Source organism: Ambystoma mexicanum, chromosome 4p (genome assembly GCF_040938575.1).
Source record: "Ambystoma mexicanum isolate Mex_15411 chromosome 4p, UKY_AmexF1_1, whole genome shotgun sequence".
In the NCBI taxonomy this organism is placed as follows: Eukaryota; Metazoa; Chordata; class Amphibia; order Caudata; family Ambystomatidae; genus Ambystoma; species Ambystoma mexicanum.
Genome location: NC_090927.1, coordinates 535,858,419 through 535,876,908, shown reverse-complemented (window position 1 = coordinate 535,876,908; position 18,490 = coordinate 535,858,419). Strand labels below are relative to the sequence as shown.

Sequence of the window (18,490 nt, the reverse complement as noted above, 5' to 3'; positions counted from 1 at the left end):
AGAAGATGTGTACACTGTTTGCTTGTCTTTATAGTCTCTTGACTGATGGCAATGCGGGTTATAGGTGTCTCAAAACTTCTCATGAGAGGAGAATTGCACCCTCTTTGCTCTTTCTTTAGAGTCTCTTGGTTGGTGGCAATGTGGGTTACAGATTTACCCAAACTGATATTTTCCAATAGGAGATTTGCGCCCTCTTTGCCCTTCTGTTATACTTGTTCTGTATTAGAAATCCGCTTTTCGTTTGCATTAACACTGTCTGAGCACCCCACGGTTGCCTTTGTTGTTAGGCAAATTCACCGGCTTTTTCTAGTATCTCCATGTTGTGTTGAGCTGCCGCAGTGCAGTGTTACTGCAGTCGGGACTTCAGAATACTGTCAAGCCCTCCTCCAGCTCCCCTGTCGGCCTTCCACCTATCCGCCGGTAAGGTGATCTTTGTGATTAACGGTGCCGTTGACAGCTTCTCAGCGGCTGTCTTTGTCTGCGTGGCACGTCCTGGAACTCTCCTGGCTCTGTTGGGTCTCTTGACACTGGTTCTTCGGATGGCTCCTAAGCCACTTGGGAGCACCTCTTCCCTTCTGCTGGGCTTCCTTCTGCGCCTCTGCCTTCTTCCACGATTATGCTTCCCGTTCCGTGTACTCTGCAGTGCCACATGATTCGTCACACTTCCCTTTAATCTTTTTGTTTGAAATTGTATTTAACTTCAATGTATGTTAAAAACTATTTATGCTTGTAAATGTGTTTTTTCATAATTTGCAAGCTAATCACTAGCAAGACGCCGGAAGGCTGGCATGCTGAACGGCAACAACGCTGAAGTTGAGAGAGAGTGAGACGGTGAAGTAACCATCTCACCTGGTGTTGCGACCACACAGAAGTCATGGTGGGCTTTAGGGCCTGTTAACCGACGCAGAGACCAGAAAGCATGACAAGTACATCAGCTGCCGAGCAGGCCAGAACAAGAGAGCAAATGGAGATGGGCGAACAGTTGTATCCGAGTCTGGGAAAGTCAAAAAAGGCTACGAGAGCCAGGAAAACCCAAATACTGGACACAGGCACTCAGCCAACCGAGGCTACGCCAAAATGTAAGCCTATCAGAGGGTCTAAGGGTTTTGGGGAGCCCAGGGAATCCGAGTGACATGGATATTATTGGTATTTGAGGCTGGGGAAGCTACACAGGTTATGGAAGCCATAAAAACCAATGGGCAGATGCCCAACCGAGGCCCGGTTGAAGGAAGCCTAGTAGAGGGCGAAAAAGGGCTTTGAGAGCCCTGGAAATACAAACCATATTGGGCAAGACTGGGAACAGGGACGACCTGAAGGGTTCCTGTGCTCAAATCCAAAACAGGAACTTTGTCAAGCACCCGGTAAGAAATGGTGGCCTTGCATTAAGGAGACACTATTTCCATGTAAAGAAGGAAGGTGGCAGAAGTATATAAAAACTAGAATGGCCATTCAGAACCGGTAGAGAGGCTGGAAGACAGCATTGTGAGAAATTAAACTTTTAAAATCTTCTTTGGAAAGAGATCACAGCAGTTGGGCCGAACAAAACCCTAGGATAGACACCATTATTATGATCTATATTTTTGTTACATTTTTCTTAGTGGTAGGGCCAGATAGTAAATAGGGCTTGGACTAAGAACTATTTCTTTTGGACACTTTACAAACACCATTAGTTTAGTTTAATAGGTAGGGAATTTCCCTTATAGCGGTAGGGCTAGTGAGGTGTTATTCTTATTTAAATAAACATCCTTGAACATGTCACATCTTAGTCCGACTCCTTCTAGTTCACCATATTGCATAAAGCTCTGCGAGTGAAACATTTCTGCATTTTTGAGTTTTTGTACCCAAAACTAAACATTTTTAAGTTGCTGCACTTTTGCAGGAACTCAATATATGCAAACTAAATGCATCACCTATGTCAATTAAATCAACAGTTTAATCGCTAAATATTTCCCTCAGGTTCTAAGTGGCACACTAATAATGTTCTGTTAACATTTTTAAAAAATGGTAATTAATGTTCTTTTCACACTTAAATCATTTGTATCTATTAACCAGCCATTAGGTACTCCCACCTTATTCTAACTCCAGTCCTAGCATATAGAAAGGCAGTGCTCGATGATGGAAACCATGATTGAGCACTCGCCACTTATTTCATGGAGGATTACATTTTAGATTCTAAAATCAGTTACAGCATATGCAGGGTAAGTACTTGCCGGGAGTACCCACCAATCATTCTCCATTTATTCCTGAAATAGTGCAGTGCAATATTCTAAAATTACTAGATATTGGGTATGGCCATGGCCATGGAAAATAGATAGTTATGCAACACTTTGGTAATAAGAAACCAAGTGCATGCAGACCTTTTTGCAGGGGAATGAATGGAGAAATTGCACAGATTTCAGAATTGGAGCCACCACTTTACACCACCTGAGTGAACACCAAAGGGCCATCTTGAAAGAGGGGAAGTGCAACATGAAATGACAACTGAGGATTTCAGAGAACAATCCAAAACAGGTGTATATAAAATCTAAAATTGCTGCAATGCATTGCAGGTATTGGAAAAATACATGAGGAAATAGGCTACTGTAAGTGAAAGAGGAAAGTAAGATGACATTGTACAGACGTAGGAACTGCAGATAAAAACTGGAGTACGTTTTACTTAAATGGGCAGCAGAAAATAAGGTGTAAGCCAAAACATCTTAATGAGGATCATCAAACAAGGGTGTAGTGAGTTTCTGCTAGAAAAACTGGTTGAAAAAATCATCCTCTTATTTGGCATAGTTTATAATTGTGATCTGACATTCTTTATTTCAGGTAAAAGTTGCTTCCGAGCCATCACTAGGTGGACATTGATTAGATGTGGAAAGACTAAAAGGGAGTGAATCTATGAACACATTTATCAGTTGCCAGGGAAGAAGTGAAGTACAACTGAACTTACTTGGGTCATCTGAAGATTTAACAGCTGCTGTTGCCATCTAAGGATAGTTTCTAAACGATAAATCCAAACATTGATGTTTCCAATTAGCACAGACTTTCCCACTTCCCTAATAAGTATGCAGAGCGTAGAACTCAAATCCTGAAGTAGTTCCTTGATGTTGCGAGGATTATGATGATCTTCCAGAACTGAGGGGAAAAAACATACATAATAATCTTTTTTAAAAAAAAGATTATAAAGTGCCCTTAGCACCGTTATGCAGAGTGAACCAATATATGAGGATAAGCCTAAAAACGGAACAAGTTACTTCTTACCTGGTAACGTTCTTTCGATGGGATGTTTCTCCGAAGTATTCCTCATCTTTGATAATTCGTCTCCAGCTTGCTGGCCTTGGAAAATTCTTTCAGCAGAGGGCGCTGCGCATCGACATCCGTCGAGTTGATGTCCCTCGACAGCCACCGTATCGGCGCCGACGTCACCATGCCCATAAATAGCCACGTGCAGCGTCCGTTGCTCAGTTATGCTTTGTAGCATAAGATAAGTCATGCCTGAATTGGTTATTGACCTTGAAGGAGCGTAACCTGCAACCACAAGGGAAGTATTACTGCGGGGATGGATGGGAGGGGCGATAAGGAATACGTCGGAGGAACATCCCATCGAAAGAACATTACCAGGTAAGAAGTAACTTGTTCTTCAAAGGCATTGTGTCCTCCGACGTATTCCTCATCTTTGATAGACTCCCATAGCAGTGTTCTGTAATTGGAGGTTGGAGTAAAAACGCCATGTTTCCTTTTAGGAATGAACAGAATGTAATACTGCTTTGCCAAACCTAGTCTCTAGAGGAGGAATCCAGGTTGTAAAATCTTGTGAAGGTATGTGCGGACGACCATGTGGCAGCCGCACATATATCTCGAACCGGAACCCCTCTTTGGAGGGCCGAAGAGACTGCAAAACCCCTGGTTGAATGAGCCCTGAGATTTTGAGGAGGCTCTTTTCCTGCTAGTTTGTAACATTCCAGAATGGCCAAAATAATCCATCTGGAAATGGTCTGTTTTGTTATCGGTAGTCCCAATTTGTACCCTGAGTAACCTACGAATAGTTGATCTGCTTGCCTAATCCTAGCAAGTCTGCTGATGTAAAAGCTTAAAGCCCGCCTTGGGTTCAGCCTGTGTAGCCTTTCTTCCTCTTTCCCCGGATAGAATGAAGGTAATGTAATTTTATGAGTGATGTGGAATTCAGAAACCACCTTTGGGAGGAAATTAGGCTTCACCTATAGGACAACTTTGTCTTTATGAAAAATTGTATGAGGGGGTTTACAAGATAGAGCTTGTAATTCGCTCACCCTTCTAGCAGATGTTAGTGCCACTAATAAGACCGTTTTAAGGGTGAGAAATCTTAGCGAACAAGAGTGGAGTGGTTCGAAAAGAGTACCTAATAGGAAATTTAAGACCCATAAGGGAACTTGGAATGGTCTTGGAGGATAGACATTAGTTAATCCCTTTAGAAATTGTACTACTAAGGGTAATTTGAAATACGATGGCTCCTCTGCAGTGCGCTTGAAGATCGATAGCGCTGCGAGATAGCCCTTGATAGTGCCAACTTGAAGGCCTGAATTTGCCAAATAGAGTAGAAAGGATAACACTGTTGGTGTACCACATGAAAATGGGTCGATATTCTCTTCTCTACACCAGCTGCAAAATTTGTTCCAATGGGAGCGGTATAAAGACTTTGTTGCTGGCCTCCTGGCCGAAAGCAACACCTCCATATCATCATCAGGGAGGTCCCAATCCTTGTATCTCAACCTTTCAGAAGCCAAGCGTGAAGGTTGAGGGTTTTGATGTCTGGATGGAGTACCTGACCTCCCTTCTGTGAGAGAAGATTCTCCTTGAGTGGAAGGCGAATTGGAGGGCAGATGGACATGTCCAGAAGGTCCGGTACCATGTTCTCCTGGCCCAGTCTGGGGCAATTAGGATCATGGTCCTCCGGAATCTTCTCAACCTCCTGATCATTTGAGGAATGACAGGGACTGGTTGAAACGCATACAGGAGTGGAAACTCCCAGTCCACTACGAATGCTTCCCCTAGAGCTCCTCTCGGGGGAAATTCCCTTGAACAAAACAGATTGCACTTCCTGTTGGTACTGGTGGCGAACAGATCCACTTGAGGGGTTCCCCAAAGGGCGAAGATCTCCTGAAGGACTTCCTGAGCTAGTTCCCACTCATGGGAGACTGTGCCCTGCCTGCTCAGAGCGTCCGCCGTCAAGTTCTTCTCTCCGGCTAGGTGAACTGCCGATAGAGAGATTCCTTCTTGAATTGCCCAAAACCAGAGCTGCATTGCCTCTCTGCATAGTGGCAGTGATCCCATGCTGCCTCTTTTGTTGAGGTAGTGCATGGCCACTGTGTTGTCTGTCATTCTCAGGACATTTTTTCCCTGTACTGATGGTAGGAAAGCTTTCAGCGCTAGTCTGATCGCTCTCAGCTCCAATAGGTTGATGTGTAGTCTCGACTCCAATGGAGACCAACGACCGCTGATGGTCAAGTCGTTGGCATGGGCTCCCCACCCCGTGAGTGAGGCGTCCGTGACTACTGTTATCTCCGGCCATGGTTGCCAAAACAGTTCTCCTTTCAAAATGTTCTCTTGATAAACCCACCATTGAACGTCTTGGGCTACTTGTCCAGAATCCGAAGGAGATCTGTCATTTTTCCTGAGAACTGCGACCACTGGGTTCTTAGTGCCCACTGGAGCGATCTCATTCTCAGGCGAGCCTCTGGCACAAGGAAGATGCAGGAAGCCATGAGGCCTAGCAACCTCAAAAAGTCGAAGGCTGGGAGATGTTGGGCATTTTGAAACTTGATGACCATCTGCAGAATATCTTGAGCCCTCACCTATGGTGGCAAAGCTTTTCCCAGAGAAGTGTCCAGGACCGCTCCGATGAACTGGAGCCTCTGTGATGGGATCATCTGTGACTTCTTTAAATTGAGGGAGAAGCCCAGTTTGTGAAGGAAGTGGCAGACGTAATCTAGCTGGATCTGAGCTTGTACCAAAGATACAGCCCTGATCAGCCAATCGTCTAGGTAGGGGTACACGTGAATCCCTCCCTTCCTTAGACTTGCCACCACTACCGACATTAACTTGGTGAAGACCCTCGGGGCGGAGGTCAGCCCAAATGGCAGAACTCGAAATTGATAATGAGAGCCGCCAATTGCGAACCTCAGGTATTTCCTGTGTTTGAGATGGATTGGCACGTGGAAATAAGCATCCTGGAAGTCCAGAGATACCAGCCAGTCCTGGAGCTGGAGGGCCTGAAGGATCTGAGAGAGAGTTACCATCTTGAACTTGTCCTTCCTGAGGAACTTGTTCAATTCTTTTAAGTCCAAGATAGGTCTCAGTCCTCCATCTTTCTTCGGGATGAGAAAGTAGGGGGAGTACCAGCCCTTGTTCCTCTCCGCTACAGGTACCGGTTCTATGGCACCTTTCTCTAGCAGGTCTACAATTTCCTGCAAGAGGAGCGGATCTGGAACTTTCAGAGAGCTGTTCCCCGGTGGATGACTGAGGGATGCGTAGAAAAGGCAGGCAGTAACCTTGGGCAACTGTCTCCAATGCCCAAGCATCTGACGTAATAGCCTGCCATTCCGTCAGATGTTGAGTTAACCTGCCCCCTACTGGTGTCTTGTGAGGAGAGTCCTCAGAGCGGTTTGGAGGCGGTTGATGCAGATGCCGAGGGTAAAGAGGCACCTGCTGCTGCAGCTTTTGTATTTTTACCCCATCCACCTCGGGTGAATTTTTTCTGACCCCTTTGAACCGGCTGTCCTCTGCCTCTTCCGAATGCGGAATATAAGTGAAAGGACTTGCCTCTTCCGAATGCGGAATAGAAGCAAAAGGACTTACCTCTACAAGAGGTTCCTGAGGGGCGATATGATGTCTGACGGATTGCAGCTCCCAGGGATTTTGCAGCTGCCTTTGATGTTTGAGGCTTTTCTAAACTGTCATCGCCTTCTTACCAAACAAAGAAGAGCCGTCAAAGGGCATATTCAAGAGTCTGCTTTGCACATCTGGAGCAAAACCAGACTTTCGCAACCAAGCAAATCTCCTGGTTGTTGTACTTGCCGCCATGGCCCTGCTGATGCTGTCAGCAGAATCAATGGCAGTCTGAAGGGATTCGCACATTGCGTCCTTACCATCCTTAATGATGTTGAGAAACGCTTCCCTTTCTTCTCCCTCCGGGAGGCAGTCAGCCGCTGATGAAGCACACTCCCAAAGTGTGTGGCTGAACCTTGCGAGAGTACAAGTAGCATTAATGGATTTTAACGCCATGCTACATGCAGAAAAGACTTTTTAGGCCATAGAATCATATCTCTTGTCATCCCCGACCTGTGGAACAGTAGGGTAAGCCGATTTACTACCTGATGAAGTTGCTGCCTGAACAACCAGACTCTCCGGAGTTGGGTGTTTGGATAAATATTCAGGGTCAGCAGTAGACACTCTATACTTGGCTGATAATTTTATGTTAACCGCCGGGATAACCTCAGGGGTTTCCCAGTTTGCCAATATTTTCCTTTGCAGTGCCGCATGAAATGGCACCACAGGATCCTCCTGTGGACCTTTAACCAAAATATATGTGAGGTCGTCTTGCTGAAAAGCAGGTGAAGGTGTAGACCACCCCATAAACTCTATTATCCTTGCCATCAAGGTTCTATAAGGGGTTTCAGCATGTTCCCCTGGGTCTGGTTTGGCGAATTCCACTTCTGGGGAAGTGTCCAACCCAATTGCTTCATGTAAGGATTCTTGGAGGTCCTTAAACCTACCTTCCTCAGAGGTAAATTCCTCTGGTACAGGAGTTGCAGATAACTGCAACTCAAAAGGTCTCTCCTGATCCGAAATCTCCCCTTCCTCATAAATAGATGCTAAGGCTCTGGAATGATCAGATCTTGGAAATGGTATAAATCCCATTTCTAGAGCAGAAGGGGCCGAATTCGTCATGATTGGCTGAGAAAACGTTGACGTCGTTGACACGGACGTTAAAGGCTTTGAAGCCATCGAAAAAGACGTCGAGAAAGTTGGTAGAGGCCTCGAGGAACTCGAGAGTATCGGAATTCTACTCGAGGTTGTCAACGACATTCTCGTGATCGAGGCTCTGGGTATGGCCACTGGCTGTGAGGTGGCCGTGGGTTTGTCCTTTCTCGGCGTCAAATCGACTGACCTGTGCGCCGAAGAACCCTTCGATAATGGCGTTGAAAGGCGCAGATCTATGCGTCGAAGGGATCTTCGACGACGGCGTCGAAGACGCGACCTTGCCTTTACTCGAGGGTTTGTGACGCTCTCTAGTAGCTTCTTTCGCCGGGTGCTGGGACTCGCGGCGTTTTGATTTTTCGGGTCTTTCACCCAGGGTATCACCCTCAGCAGTCTTCCAAGGGGTCGAGGCCGCTTTCTCGAAGACGCTAGGCATCTTTTTCCCGAATTCCTCCCACTCAGCCTGAGAGCTATGTTTTATGGAGCAGGAGACCCTTTTTGGGGAAACGGAAGAATACGACGAGGAGGCGAGGAGGTGTCATGATGCCTACCCCCGGAGCACCAGGCCAGGCCCTGCACCCCCGGGAGCAGGCATCATGCCCCCGGGTAAAAGCCCAGCGGCCCCTTATAGGGGCTCTTTGGACTCTGTCCTGGTGCCTTTGGCGCCAGGCTCATGTTGGACATCAGTCCTGGCGCCATAGGCACCAGGCTCATAAAGGAAAGTGTTTAGTGCACTTACCTGATGCAGACCATGCTGCATACTCACCTGATGCAGACCATGCTGCATGAAGACCCAAGCCAAATGAGGCTTAGGAGGGGCTATTTTACTGAAGTGACTATTTTGTTACTTGGGTGGGGCTGTGGAAGAATACTTACCTAGGACTTCTTCCAAGGTTATTTAAGCCACGCCCCCGGACAGCCACACATGCTTCGCGTTGTTCTGCATCCCAGCAGCTGAACGCGCACCGTGTCTGCTCCTGCACCTGGACTCCAGCCACGCCCGCCTCGAACCTGGAACACCTGTAAGGAAAGAAGAGAAGAGAAAGGTGAAAACCAAGAACTTATTCAAACTTCTTACCTGCATCCGGAATCTTCACGCGAGCATTCTTGAAGAAAGACTTCCATTTAAAAACATTGCGTTGCTCGCTGCAGCGCCGCGCTTCACTCACCTGTCCTCGAGACATCACCCGGCTCCATCGCGGCTGTCAGCACCGGTCGCCACATCTCTGCACCTAGGAGAGAGAAGAAGAGACAAAAGGTGAGCAGAGGGAACACAGGAGGAAAGCCGAATTTTCAGCCATAATACTTACCGGCTTTTCTTGGTGAACCATTCCACATTTCGGGTCAGCGCCGCTTCGTTGGCAGGTACCGCACCCCGGCCCCTATGGGGAAAGGACAAAAGACATTACTGGGGAATTATAAAGACATTTAGAGGGGTCGCCCTCATCACTAACTCACCTGATTTTACCATCGGCAATTTAACCCCTCAATGCATCGCCTTCGTTCTGCACCTGAACTAAAGGACAGATCACAGGTTAGGAAGACAACATAAAAAGAGGCTCACACTTGAACTTTTGAATCTTCATACTTACGGCGTATCGCTCAGAAAAGTCAAGTGGATTTTGCCAGCGCCATTCTGAAAACCAGTGAAGTAACTGGACGAACGCGCGCCCCTGCACCAGAAGCAGGATGGAGAGTTCATCCTTCCAAACCATAAGGTGAGCTTAAACCGGGGGTTTTGGAGGAAGTCAGAGAAGAACGAAGGGGGGAAGGAGGGAGCAAGCACACTATTCTGCAGACAGTTAATCCCCTTTCTCATCTTCAGAAGGATATTCCTACGGGCCAGACAAGCAAGATTTGGGGGTCCTGTTCAATCGGTGGTCCGAGTTCTGTGCATCACGCTTGAAGAGGCCACAGCAACCCAGACTAGACCAGCGCCTCCGTGGGAGCCAGGTGAGCGTTACAGGAGGGGGATTTTCGACATCTTTTTTGAATGCTTAGATCTCGAAGAGTGATGGGAACTGCTTCGAGACCTAGAATGAGAATGTCTTTTGTGATGGCGAGGAGACGAATGTCCCGACTCTGTTGAGGAAACTTTTGAAGAAACTTTAACTGCCTTACCTCTCTCGAGCTTCCCCTTATGCTCCTTCAAGGCTTTCGCCGTCATGGACATGCAGACCTCGCACTCCGAACAATGGTGCTCGACTCCCAGGCACCACAAACAGATCCTGTGAGGATCCGTCAACGACATTTTCATTCCACAGTCTCAACATTTTTTGAAGCCGGACCGTGGTGTCATCGGTTCGGATGAGGAAGCCATTGAGTACGAGTCGGTAGTCACGAGGAATAATGAAGTATATTTGACTGAAGAACTGAGCAACAATATTCCAAGGCCCCACGAAGCGCGGAAAAACAGAACTGAGCAACGGACGCTGCGCGTGGCTATTTATGGGCATGGTGACGTCGGCGCCGATACAGTGGCTGCCGAGGGACATCAACTCGATGGACGTCGATGCTCAGCGCCCTCTGCTGAAAATTTTTTCAGAGGCCAACAAGCTGGAGACTAATTATCAAAGATAAGGAATACATCGGAGGACACAATCCCTTCAAAATGAATGTTCAGCAGTTTCACCAAGAACCAATAGGTTTCCTTTGCAAGGAACTTCAAAGGTTAGTATTTTTAGATGTACAATATCAAGTATGGAATAAAATGACAGGTATGATATGATATATGTTATGATATGTTATTTATAACGCGCTTAATACCCAGAGGTTTCTAAGCACGGACTGGAGATCGAACTTGTGGGGCTTCGTGTCGTCTTGCTTCTAAGGCAAGCATGTTGCCCCTGAACTATTCTGCCGAGACTATGTGTGTGATATGATGTTGTGATCTGTTTCAGTTTTATCTTCTTTTAAGCAATAGGTCGTGTTCTGATTAGACGTGCACATATATAGAGGGCACACCACAACATTGTTTATGAGCAATGATACCAGTTATTGTCCATCTCAATTATACTTATGTTGAACATTTACATCTAGTATATCTTGACATTTCTTAAAAATATGTATTGTTTTATTACAATCATATCAAACCATAGTGAACAGAATCAGTAATCAAATGATTCACATTTAAACACAGCCAACAGCCCTCCAATTAAACCAGAGAGGAACAGCCCATAGTATATCCTCAAACATTCCAGATATAAACTATAATCTTACCACGTACAGTAGCCCACCAGTACAATACCTTCCAGCTAACCCTGCACACAAAGAAAAGATTATAAAGCCCCGTCTCGTGCCAAATGTTGCACCGCGTAGTTATCTTTTTTAACTTTATGCCGGTCACAGTTGATAAAGGTCAGATGAGTAATCGATCCAATTAAGACAAAGGTTCCATATGCAATGCACACTATCCCCCTCCTGTCTTTCACTTTTGCCAATTCTAAGATTGTTCTACGCTGTTCACTATTTTAGTAAATCCCATCTCCATTGTTCCAATTTAGATGACGCTGCCCACTTCCCTTGGAGGGCAATACACCTTTTAGCCAGTACCAAGCCAGGCATTTAGAATTTGATTTGAACTGTGTTCTTTTTTTCATGCTGGGATAGGCCAACAAACTCACCTCCGGGGGCTTCTACAATCTAACCCCAGATATTTGAATTAATTCCTCCACTACCGTCTCACAGAATTCCTCCACAAGGGGTACTTCCCACCAAATATGCATGAAATGTATGTCAAGTGTCTTACATCGTGTGCATTCCCCTTCTCCCTGCACTTAATATGCTTTAGAATTAAGCGAGTGAGATAGCTCCATTGTAAGCACGTCTGGGCGAAATCCACTTGATATTCCCACATGCTCCATTAGTTGATCAGATTTCTACCCTTGTCAAATTAGCATCAATATAGACTGTGTAAAAGGTTGTAATCCTCTGTCCCCTATTATCAAGCTTAGATAGCATTACATTAACTAAATGTACTTCAGCTTTACAAAGGAAATATTACCATCAATTCCTGATTTACACTGCATAGCGTGATGAATCCTGCAGAGTTATCACTGAACCCCAGCCTAAAAACCCTCCCATGTGGCCAGGGGTAGGCAAACACTACTGGATCCTAACACTGGGGGTGGTATTATGAGGGAGGATCACATGGGAGAAGACTGCTGTCCAGGGGAAGTGGTGACTCATTTGGGAGGGACATTGTATTTGTCTTCTTATGAGGCTGAGGACCTTATAGTTCCCAAATACCTAATGGCATGCTGTCACTGTAAAAGTCCCTCCCCATGAAACAACCCAAAGAACCTTGTATGAAAAGTCATCCAGACAGAATAATGTTTGTTCATGATTCAAATGTGACATCCTCTAAGTGTCATGATTCAGCCTTGTAGAAATCCTAACCCCAATGTTAAATCACAAACCATTTATATAACATCTCCAAACTCTGATAACTCTCAGTTCACCAAGCAATCAGAACTAAATAAATGTGAAAGAGTTAAAACCACTATGGACTTCAGGATCCATAATGGGACGAGGAAGAGAGACACATAGTTAATGAGGATCAAAGGTTCTGCTAACAGGAATGTGTGGTGTTGTCTAGTTGCTGGAAGTCAAGGCATCTGAGCGGGACATTTAAACATGAAAAGGAGACAAAGCTGGGAGAAGGATCAGCTGAGGCAAAAGAAGTCAGGAGAGAAGCCATTGAAAGCAGGAAGGTCACGGATGGCAGAAATGTTGTTGCTGCAGAAGCGGATGCATGAAGAGAAGGCGTGCAGTTTTGCAGAGTACGTGCAGCAAGAAGCAGAGTCATGGACGGCAGCGGGGAGAAAAGCCGAGCTCTGTGCGAGACCTGCTCCTGACCAGATGCAAGTTGCTCTTGTGTGGGGGAGGATGCAGAGACTCAGCGGACCCTGTGGAGCTCCAGAGAAGAGAATTGTGCAGTCCGCTGAAGCTATGCAGGAGCGGTCAACAGCATGTTCAGACTGCAGGAGGCCCGCCGCAGCAGCACGGAGTGACAGAGATACCGAAGGAGACCAGTGAATTGGTCTGAAGGACAAGGTAACCCTGGGGGCGCTCCTAGCGGAACAGTTTGCAGTAACATATAATTTTCAATACGGAACATGCAGAGCAAAGAGGCACAAAGGGCACAATTCTTCTTTTATGAGATATCAACTTGGGGAAACCTGTAACCCACATTGCCAAAAGACAAGAGACTATAAAGACTGGCAGCCATTGTTCAATTCTCCTCACATAGGATACTGGTGCAGCGAACCCTGGAGCAGATATTGCCACCAACAGAAAATACCAATTGTAGTTTTAATTGTAGTTGTAGGAGTTTATCTTCCTGGCAGGAAAGGGATCAGTGCAGTTCGTCCTCGAAGATGAGTATACCAGGAAAGTAGCAATTGTTTTGAAGAAGTTGGTTGCGGCATAAATGTGTTTTGGAAACAAACTTAACTTTATCATCCTGACAAACTGTTGTATAACAAAAGACCTTGGCTGTGCTGTCCTGACAAAGGTATTCCATTGGAAGTATATTTTGGTATCCTTGTATCTGCTTTAAATCCTGGGAAGAACACTTTGTGGAGGAAACAGTTACCTTGATTTTGAACAAGTGATTTGTGAAAGAAACTTGGAATTTGCCAAGTGGAAAGACATATTGAATGGAAAAGACATTTTGTATTGAACTGAATAGAACTTTTTTGAATGAAACTCTTAGCAAAATACCCCCTGAATTGATACAGGGGAAGGGAACCAAACCCTGTACAAAATGAGTAACTTTGGCAAAAATATCAGTTTGAACTTGTGCACTATTTTGTCGAACTGAAATCAGATATAAATTTACCATGTGCACTTTGGTTATATGTATTAGTGTGAGGGTCAGATACTTTTGGACGCTAGGTCATCTTTCTTTAGTTTTAGTTTGCTAGGTAGGGACATCCTCGTTAGGATAGGGAAAGATAGGCGCTTATCTCACCCATCTTTATTTTAATAAATGGCAAGCATTGAGAAAAGTACAATTGTTTCGTATGCCTCGCATTTCTGTCCTCTCACAGCTAGGTTACATCAAAAATGGCTATTGCCAACCTTCCACTCCTCGCAGAAACCTTGAAACATGGAAACACTAGTAAAATACCCTCCCCATATAGCTGCCCTATGTTGAGTGGTAACACATCTGCCGCTGGTCGATCACTCAAAAATGATTCTTTGTTGACAGGCAATCTGTTACCTTATATAGAAAGCGATGGAACATACATCATTGTATTTTGCCCAATCTGTGTAGCACTATTTTGAATCTGACTGATGGTATTAATTGGTTCAGGCCATTTCTTGGATAAAGCAGGAATTATTTTCAATGGGATTGGGGCGTTTAATTCTTTGATCAGATCCATGAGCTGGCTAGTCATGTCTTCCATGAGTCAAGGGCTTACCCATTGTACCCATTGTAACTGCATTGTTTTATGTGTGGAAATGTGTGGAAATGTGGGGCCGCCACACCACCTTGCGCATAAGAGTTGTAATGTTTTCAACCCAATTTTAGCTACCCATTGCCCCAGGATAGCTTCATAATTAAGATGGCGAAGCATTAAAAAAAAAAGGTTTTGGGATCCGCATGGGCAAACATAAGTACAGTGCAGAGGAGCTGTTGAGGAGCTATCGAGATGGCCATAGAATTCGACTTCTCCGCTGGCCTCAAAAATAATCATGATTAACGGATCTGTACTTGAGCCTTCTTACCTTTCGTTCAGGAACTGCAAAGTGTTGTGGTGCAGGTGAGAGTGCCTCTGCGTTCCAGGGCAGATTGGATACATCACAGGCCAGGTCGCTGGCCAGGAGGGCTCGCCCAGGCGCACCCGACTAGCATCATTGTAGCTATCTTACTGCAGGAGAAGGGCATGGAAGCACTGAAAGTGGGCTACTCGCTGTTCTTGGAGGGAGCGAGTGGGGTGTCCTCTCCCTTAATACTGCAGGTGTTTTTCTGCAGGTTAATGCATGATTCGGTGTTCCTTACCAAGACATGCCAACCAGCATTAACTGGGGGTCTAATTTGTTGGTGGCTGGCACACCTGCACGATCAGTCCGATTCTGCCCTTCCTGGTGAGTTGCTTTGATTGTTGAGATATATCTTCTCTGCGTGACCCATCCTGCTCTTTCTTCAGCGGCAGTTGGAGATGCTGGGTCCAGCAGCTGAATTTGGCTCTTGCTGGGCCTTTCAGCACTTGTGCTGGCCACCTGGTATTACAACAGTACTTAGCATGATATATTCGACCTTGAAGTACATTTGATGGAGCCATCCGAGAGAGTTATATTACATTTACTGTTTGGGAAAATTGTCCTTGGGCTGGGCCGCAGCTCTCTCGCTTAAAGCTCACCTCTGTTGAGAGGCTGTGAGGTGGTCCAGCACAGAGTATTTTACAGTAATTTTTAGGAGAGTGGCTTTGAGTGAAACGGGTAACTATAATTCACGTCATACTGAATCTCTCCCCCAGATTAGAGTGGTTTCTTATAGTAGTGCACCTCTCCTGCTACCATGACTAAGGGTTTGCGGAAGAAGCAATACCTTAAGGATACTTACACCAATACTGCTGCTAGTGCTGGTTCTGGCCCTGCGCAGTGCAAAGACAGCACTGCAATTGATGCCATTTCCAGACAACCCTCTCCGCCTGATCTCCAGTCCATTATTTAGGGCATGCAAGATGGTTTCTCATCAATCAATACTAAACTAGATGACCTGGCTACCAACATCAATTCCCTCTGTGCAATGCTTGATAAAGAAATATTACCGCTGCTGAACAAAGGATTGGAAACATTGAAGATGGCGTTACGGATCCCCAAACCATGGTCGCTGCCCTTAACAATGATTTGCAAGCAGTTAAACAAAAAATGCAAGGACCTTGAATGAAGATCTAGACAAAACAATATTTGCATAACTGACATAACGCAAACAGCTGTTTCAGGTCCGATGTAGCTGTTTGTTGAAGACTCACTGACTTCTCTTCTCGATGGATCCACCTTCTCTTCACAATTCCTAGTGGAGCAAACGCATTGTTCATTGTAGCCCAAACCTAAGCCTCGGACTCCACTCAACCCATTATAGCAAGGATACTAAATTACAGGGATAGGGATTTGATTCCAAAGCTAACCAGGAAACGTGGGGAGCTTACTCACATTCTAATCAATTACGTAATCAGATCTTCATTTTACCCTGATTTCTGCCCGTCTGTTTTGGTTGCTCGTAAAACATTTGATGTTACTAAACGCCTCTTGCGTAAACGCCAAGCTCAATAAACAATGCTCTTCTCAGAGAGACTGAGGATTCAACAGAATGGGCGTTTTTATTTTTTCACCTCCCCATCAGAAGCCTTCATTGAGGCCAATATTCTCCTAAGGTCACCACAATACCGTGCTGCTTCACCTTAATATCAACACAACTGATTGCATCCTGCCAGATTATTCGCCCTTTGCTTTAACTAGTTTAGATCTATATGCATTTACTCAAGTTCAAGATAGGTCACAGAGTTTGGCTTCTCTTAAGTGAGGTCAGATGGGCTGATCGCAAAGTTAGAGATTGCGTTATTTCAGGACAGTAACAGCATCAAATTGGGGAAGATGGTGAGAGTGTGGGTGGCTGGAGGGGTTTGTTTGAATGTTTCTAGTTGTCGGCATATATTGGAGTGTATGTGCAACATTTTGTGGCATAGGCAAGCGCATCTTTGGTTCTTGTTTAAACTTTCTTATGCAACTACGGCCCTAAATAAACCTCCTATTCCAATAAAATTTTTGAGCTGGGATGTTCGTAGCATTAATTATCCCATCAAGGCTTGAAAGTTGACTTGATATATCGGGAATTATGCACCCAAGATAAGAATGCTACAGTAAACTCCCCAAGGTATTCGTTGATTCTGCTATGCATTGGGACGGGAACAGATTTTACACTGACTACTCCTCTCAAGCGTGTGGGGCATTAACGCAGATTCACCACTCTATTCCATTTACATATGCCAAACATATTATTGACCTGATTGCAAAGTACGTGGTCATTTGGGGAAGTCTCCTTGTCCTTAGTGTCTTGCTAACACCTACGGACAAAATATTCATGACCCTCCCTTTTTACGAAGACATTATAAAAATTCCAGCTTCTGTGGAAGATTCACCAATACTTTGGTCAGGGGATTTTAACACAATCCTTTATGTTGTCTTTGACCGTTCCGTGACATTGCCAAGAAGCATATCTGTGTCGGCGAGAGCGATTGTTCAGGCAATGGGTCTCATGAGTACGGTAGTGTGGTCAACTCAGTTACTGTTGCATTACCGCACCGCTGTACTACAAGTTAGGTGGTGAAGTGGAGGGTTCACCTCCTCCGAGAAGCTGGAGGTAAACCTGCCACAACAAACAGCAAAATCTGTGGAATGACCGCCGGTGGGAATTCGGCCGAAATCACCATTGAGTCCCAAGGACTCCAATTAATGGGGACTAACTATAATTGCCACCATATGTAATCGCGTGGATCAAGTGGCAGTAATAGTAGTTCTGGTTGGCGGTAATCCTGTGAATTTACCGCTAAACCTGTAGTGAGGCCCAATGTCTACTTTGTAGCTCTATGATGTATGGTGATGTACTCACCTTGGGGTCCAAGAGTTCTCCTACTACTCTACTGTGCATGATATGCAGTCGTGTATTGATTTTTGGTTAATATTCTCTTTTCTTGGTGCAGTGGATTCCCGCTCAATCCTGCCACAAACGTTTTTGGGTTATTCACTGATCGTACATGCTCTTTGCCTCGATGCTCACTTACTGTCTTGCCCTTTCTGAAGACTGAACTCTTCCTCACTATTAAACTCCGATTTTGAAAAACACTATCTTCGATCAGATAAATCAATTCTTTGAGGTGAACGTGGAATCAGCTTACTAATAACTCTGTACTATGTGAATACTTTCACTATTGAGAATCAATATGGTGCCTCCCCTTCTTCAAAAGAGATCCTTTGGGACATTAAAAAGGAGCTCCTCTATTTTCAAGATGTGGCAGAATGTGAAGTATATTTTATCTCTCGTCCCATCCTGGCACGCAAGTACAGGGAGGCAGATATACCTGGTTGTGCTTCTGCGTGGGTTATAAAATCAGCACTTAAGAAAACAGTTATTCCCAGTGTCAAAACTTTAGAGGGGACCGTCGTCATTGACCCTGCCATCTGAGATTATGGAATACTTGTCTGAGGTTCCATTACCTAATCTTATATTAAGCTTATATTACGCTGTTGCAAGATACACCATTCTCGATCAAAGAGATTGTCAAAACCATTGAGGACCTCCTGACGAGTACAGCTCCCGATCTTTATGGTTTTAGTGTTGAATTCTATAAAGAAAGTAAACACAGCTTAGAACCCCATTTACAACAATTGTGGGAAGAAGTTATGGATCATGGTCTTCTGCCCCAACCATGCAGGAGGCTTTCATTACTTTAATACGCAGGTGCACAATTTACAGCCCACGGACCAAGTGCGGCCCGCCATGCTGTTTTGTCCGGCCCGCCAGGTACAAAAACTTTCC

At 45.2% G+C, this 18,490-nt stretch overlaps 1 protein-coding gene across 15 annotated transcripts in view; it reads right to left on the bottom strand.

Moving 5' to 3' along the window:
• The window catches only part of FBXO25 (F-box protein 25), a 989,471-nt gene that overhangs the window by 451,689 nt on the left and 519,292 nt on the right, over positions 1–18,490 (bottom strand). For all 15 annotated transcript variants that reach the window (XM_069606066.1, XM_069606067.1, XM_069606074.1 and 12 more), the window contains one exon: positions 2,936–3,120. In XM_069606066.1, coding sequence (XP_069462167.1) covers positions 2,936–3,120 — 185 coding nt within the window. The remainder of the gene's footprint in view (positions 1–2,935; positions 3,121–18,490) is intronic.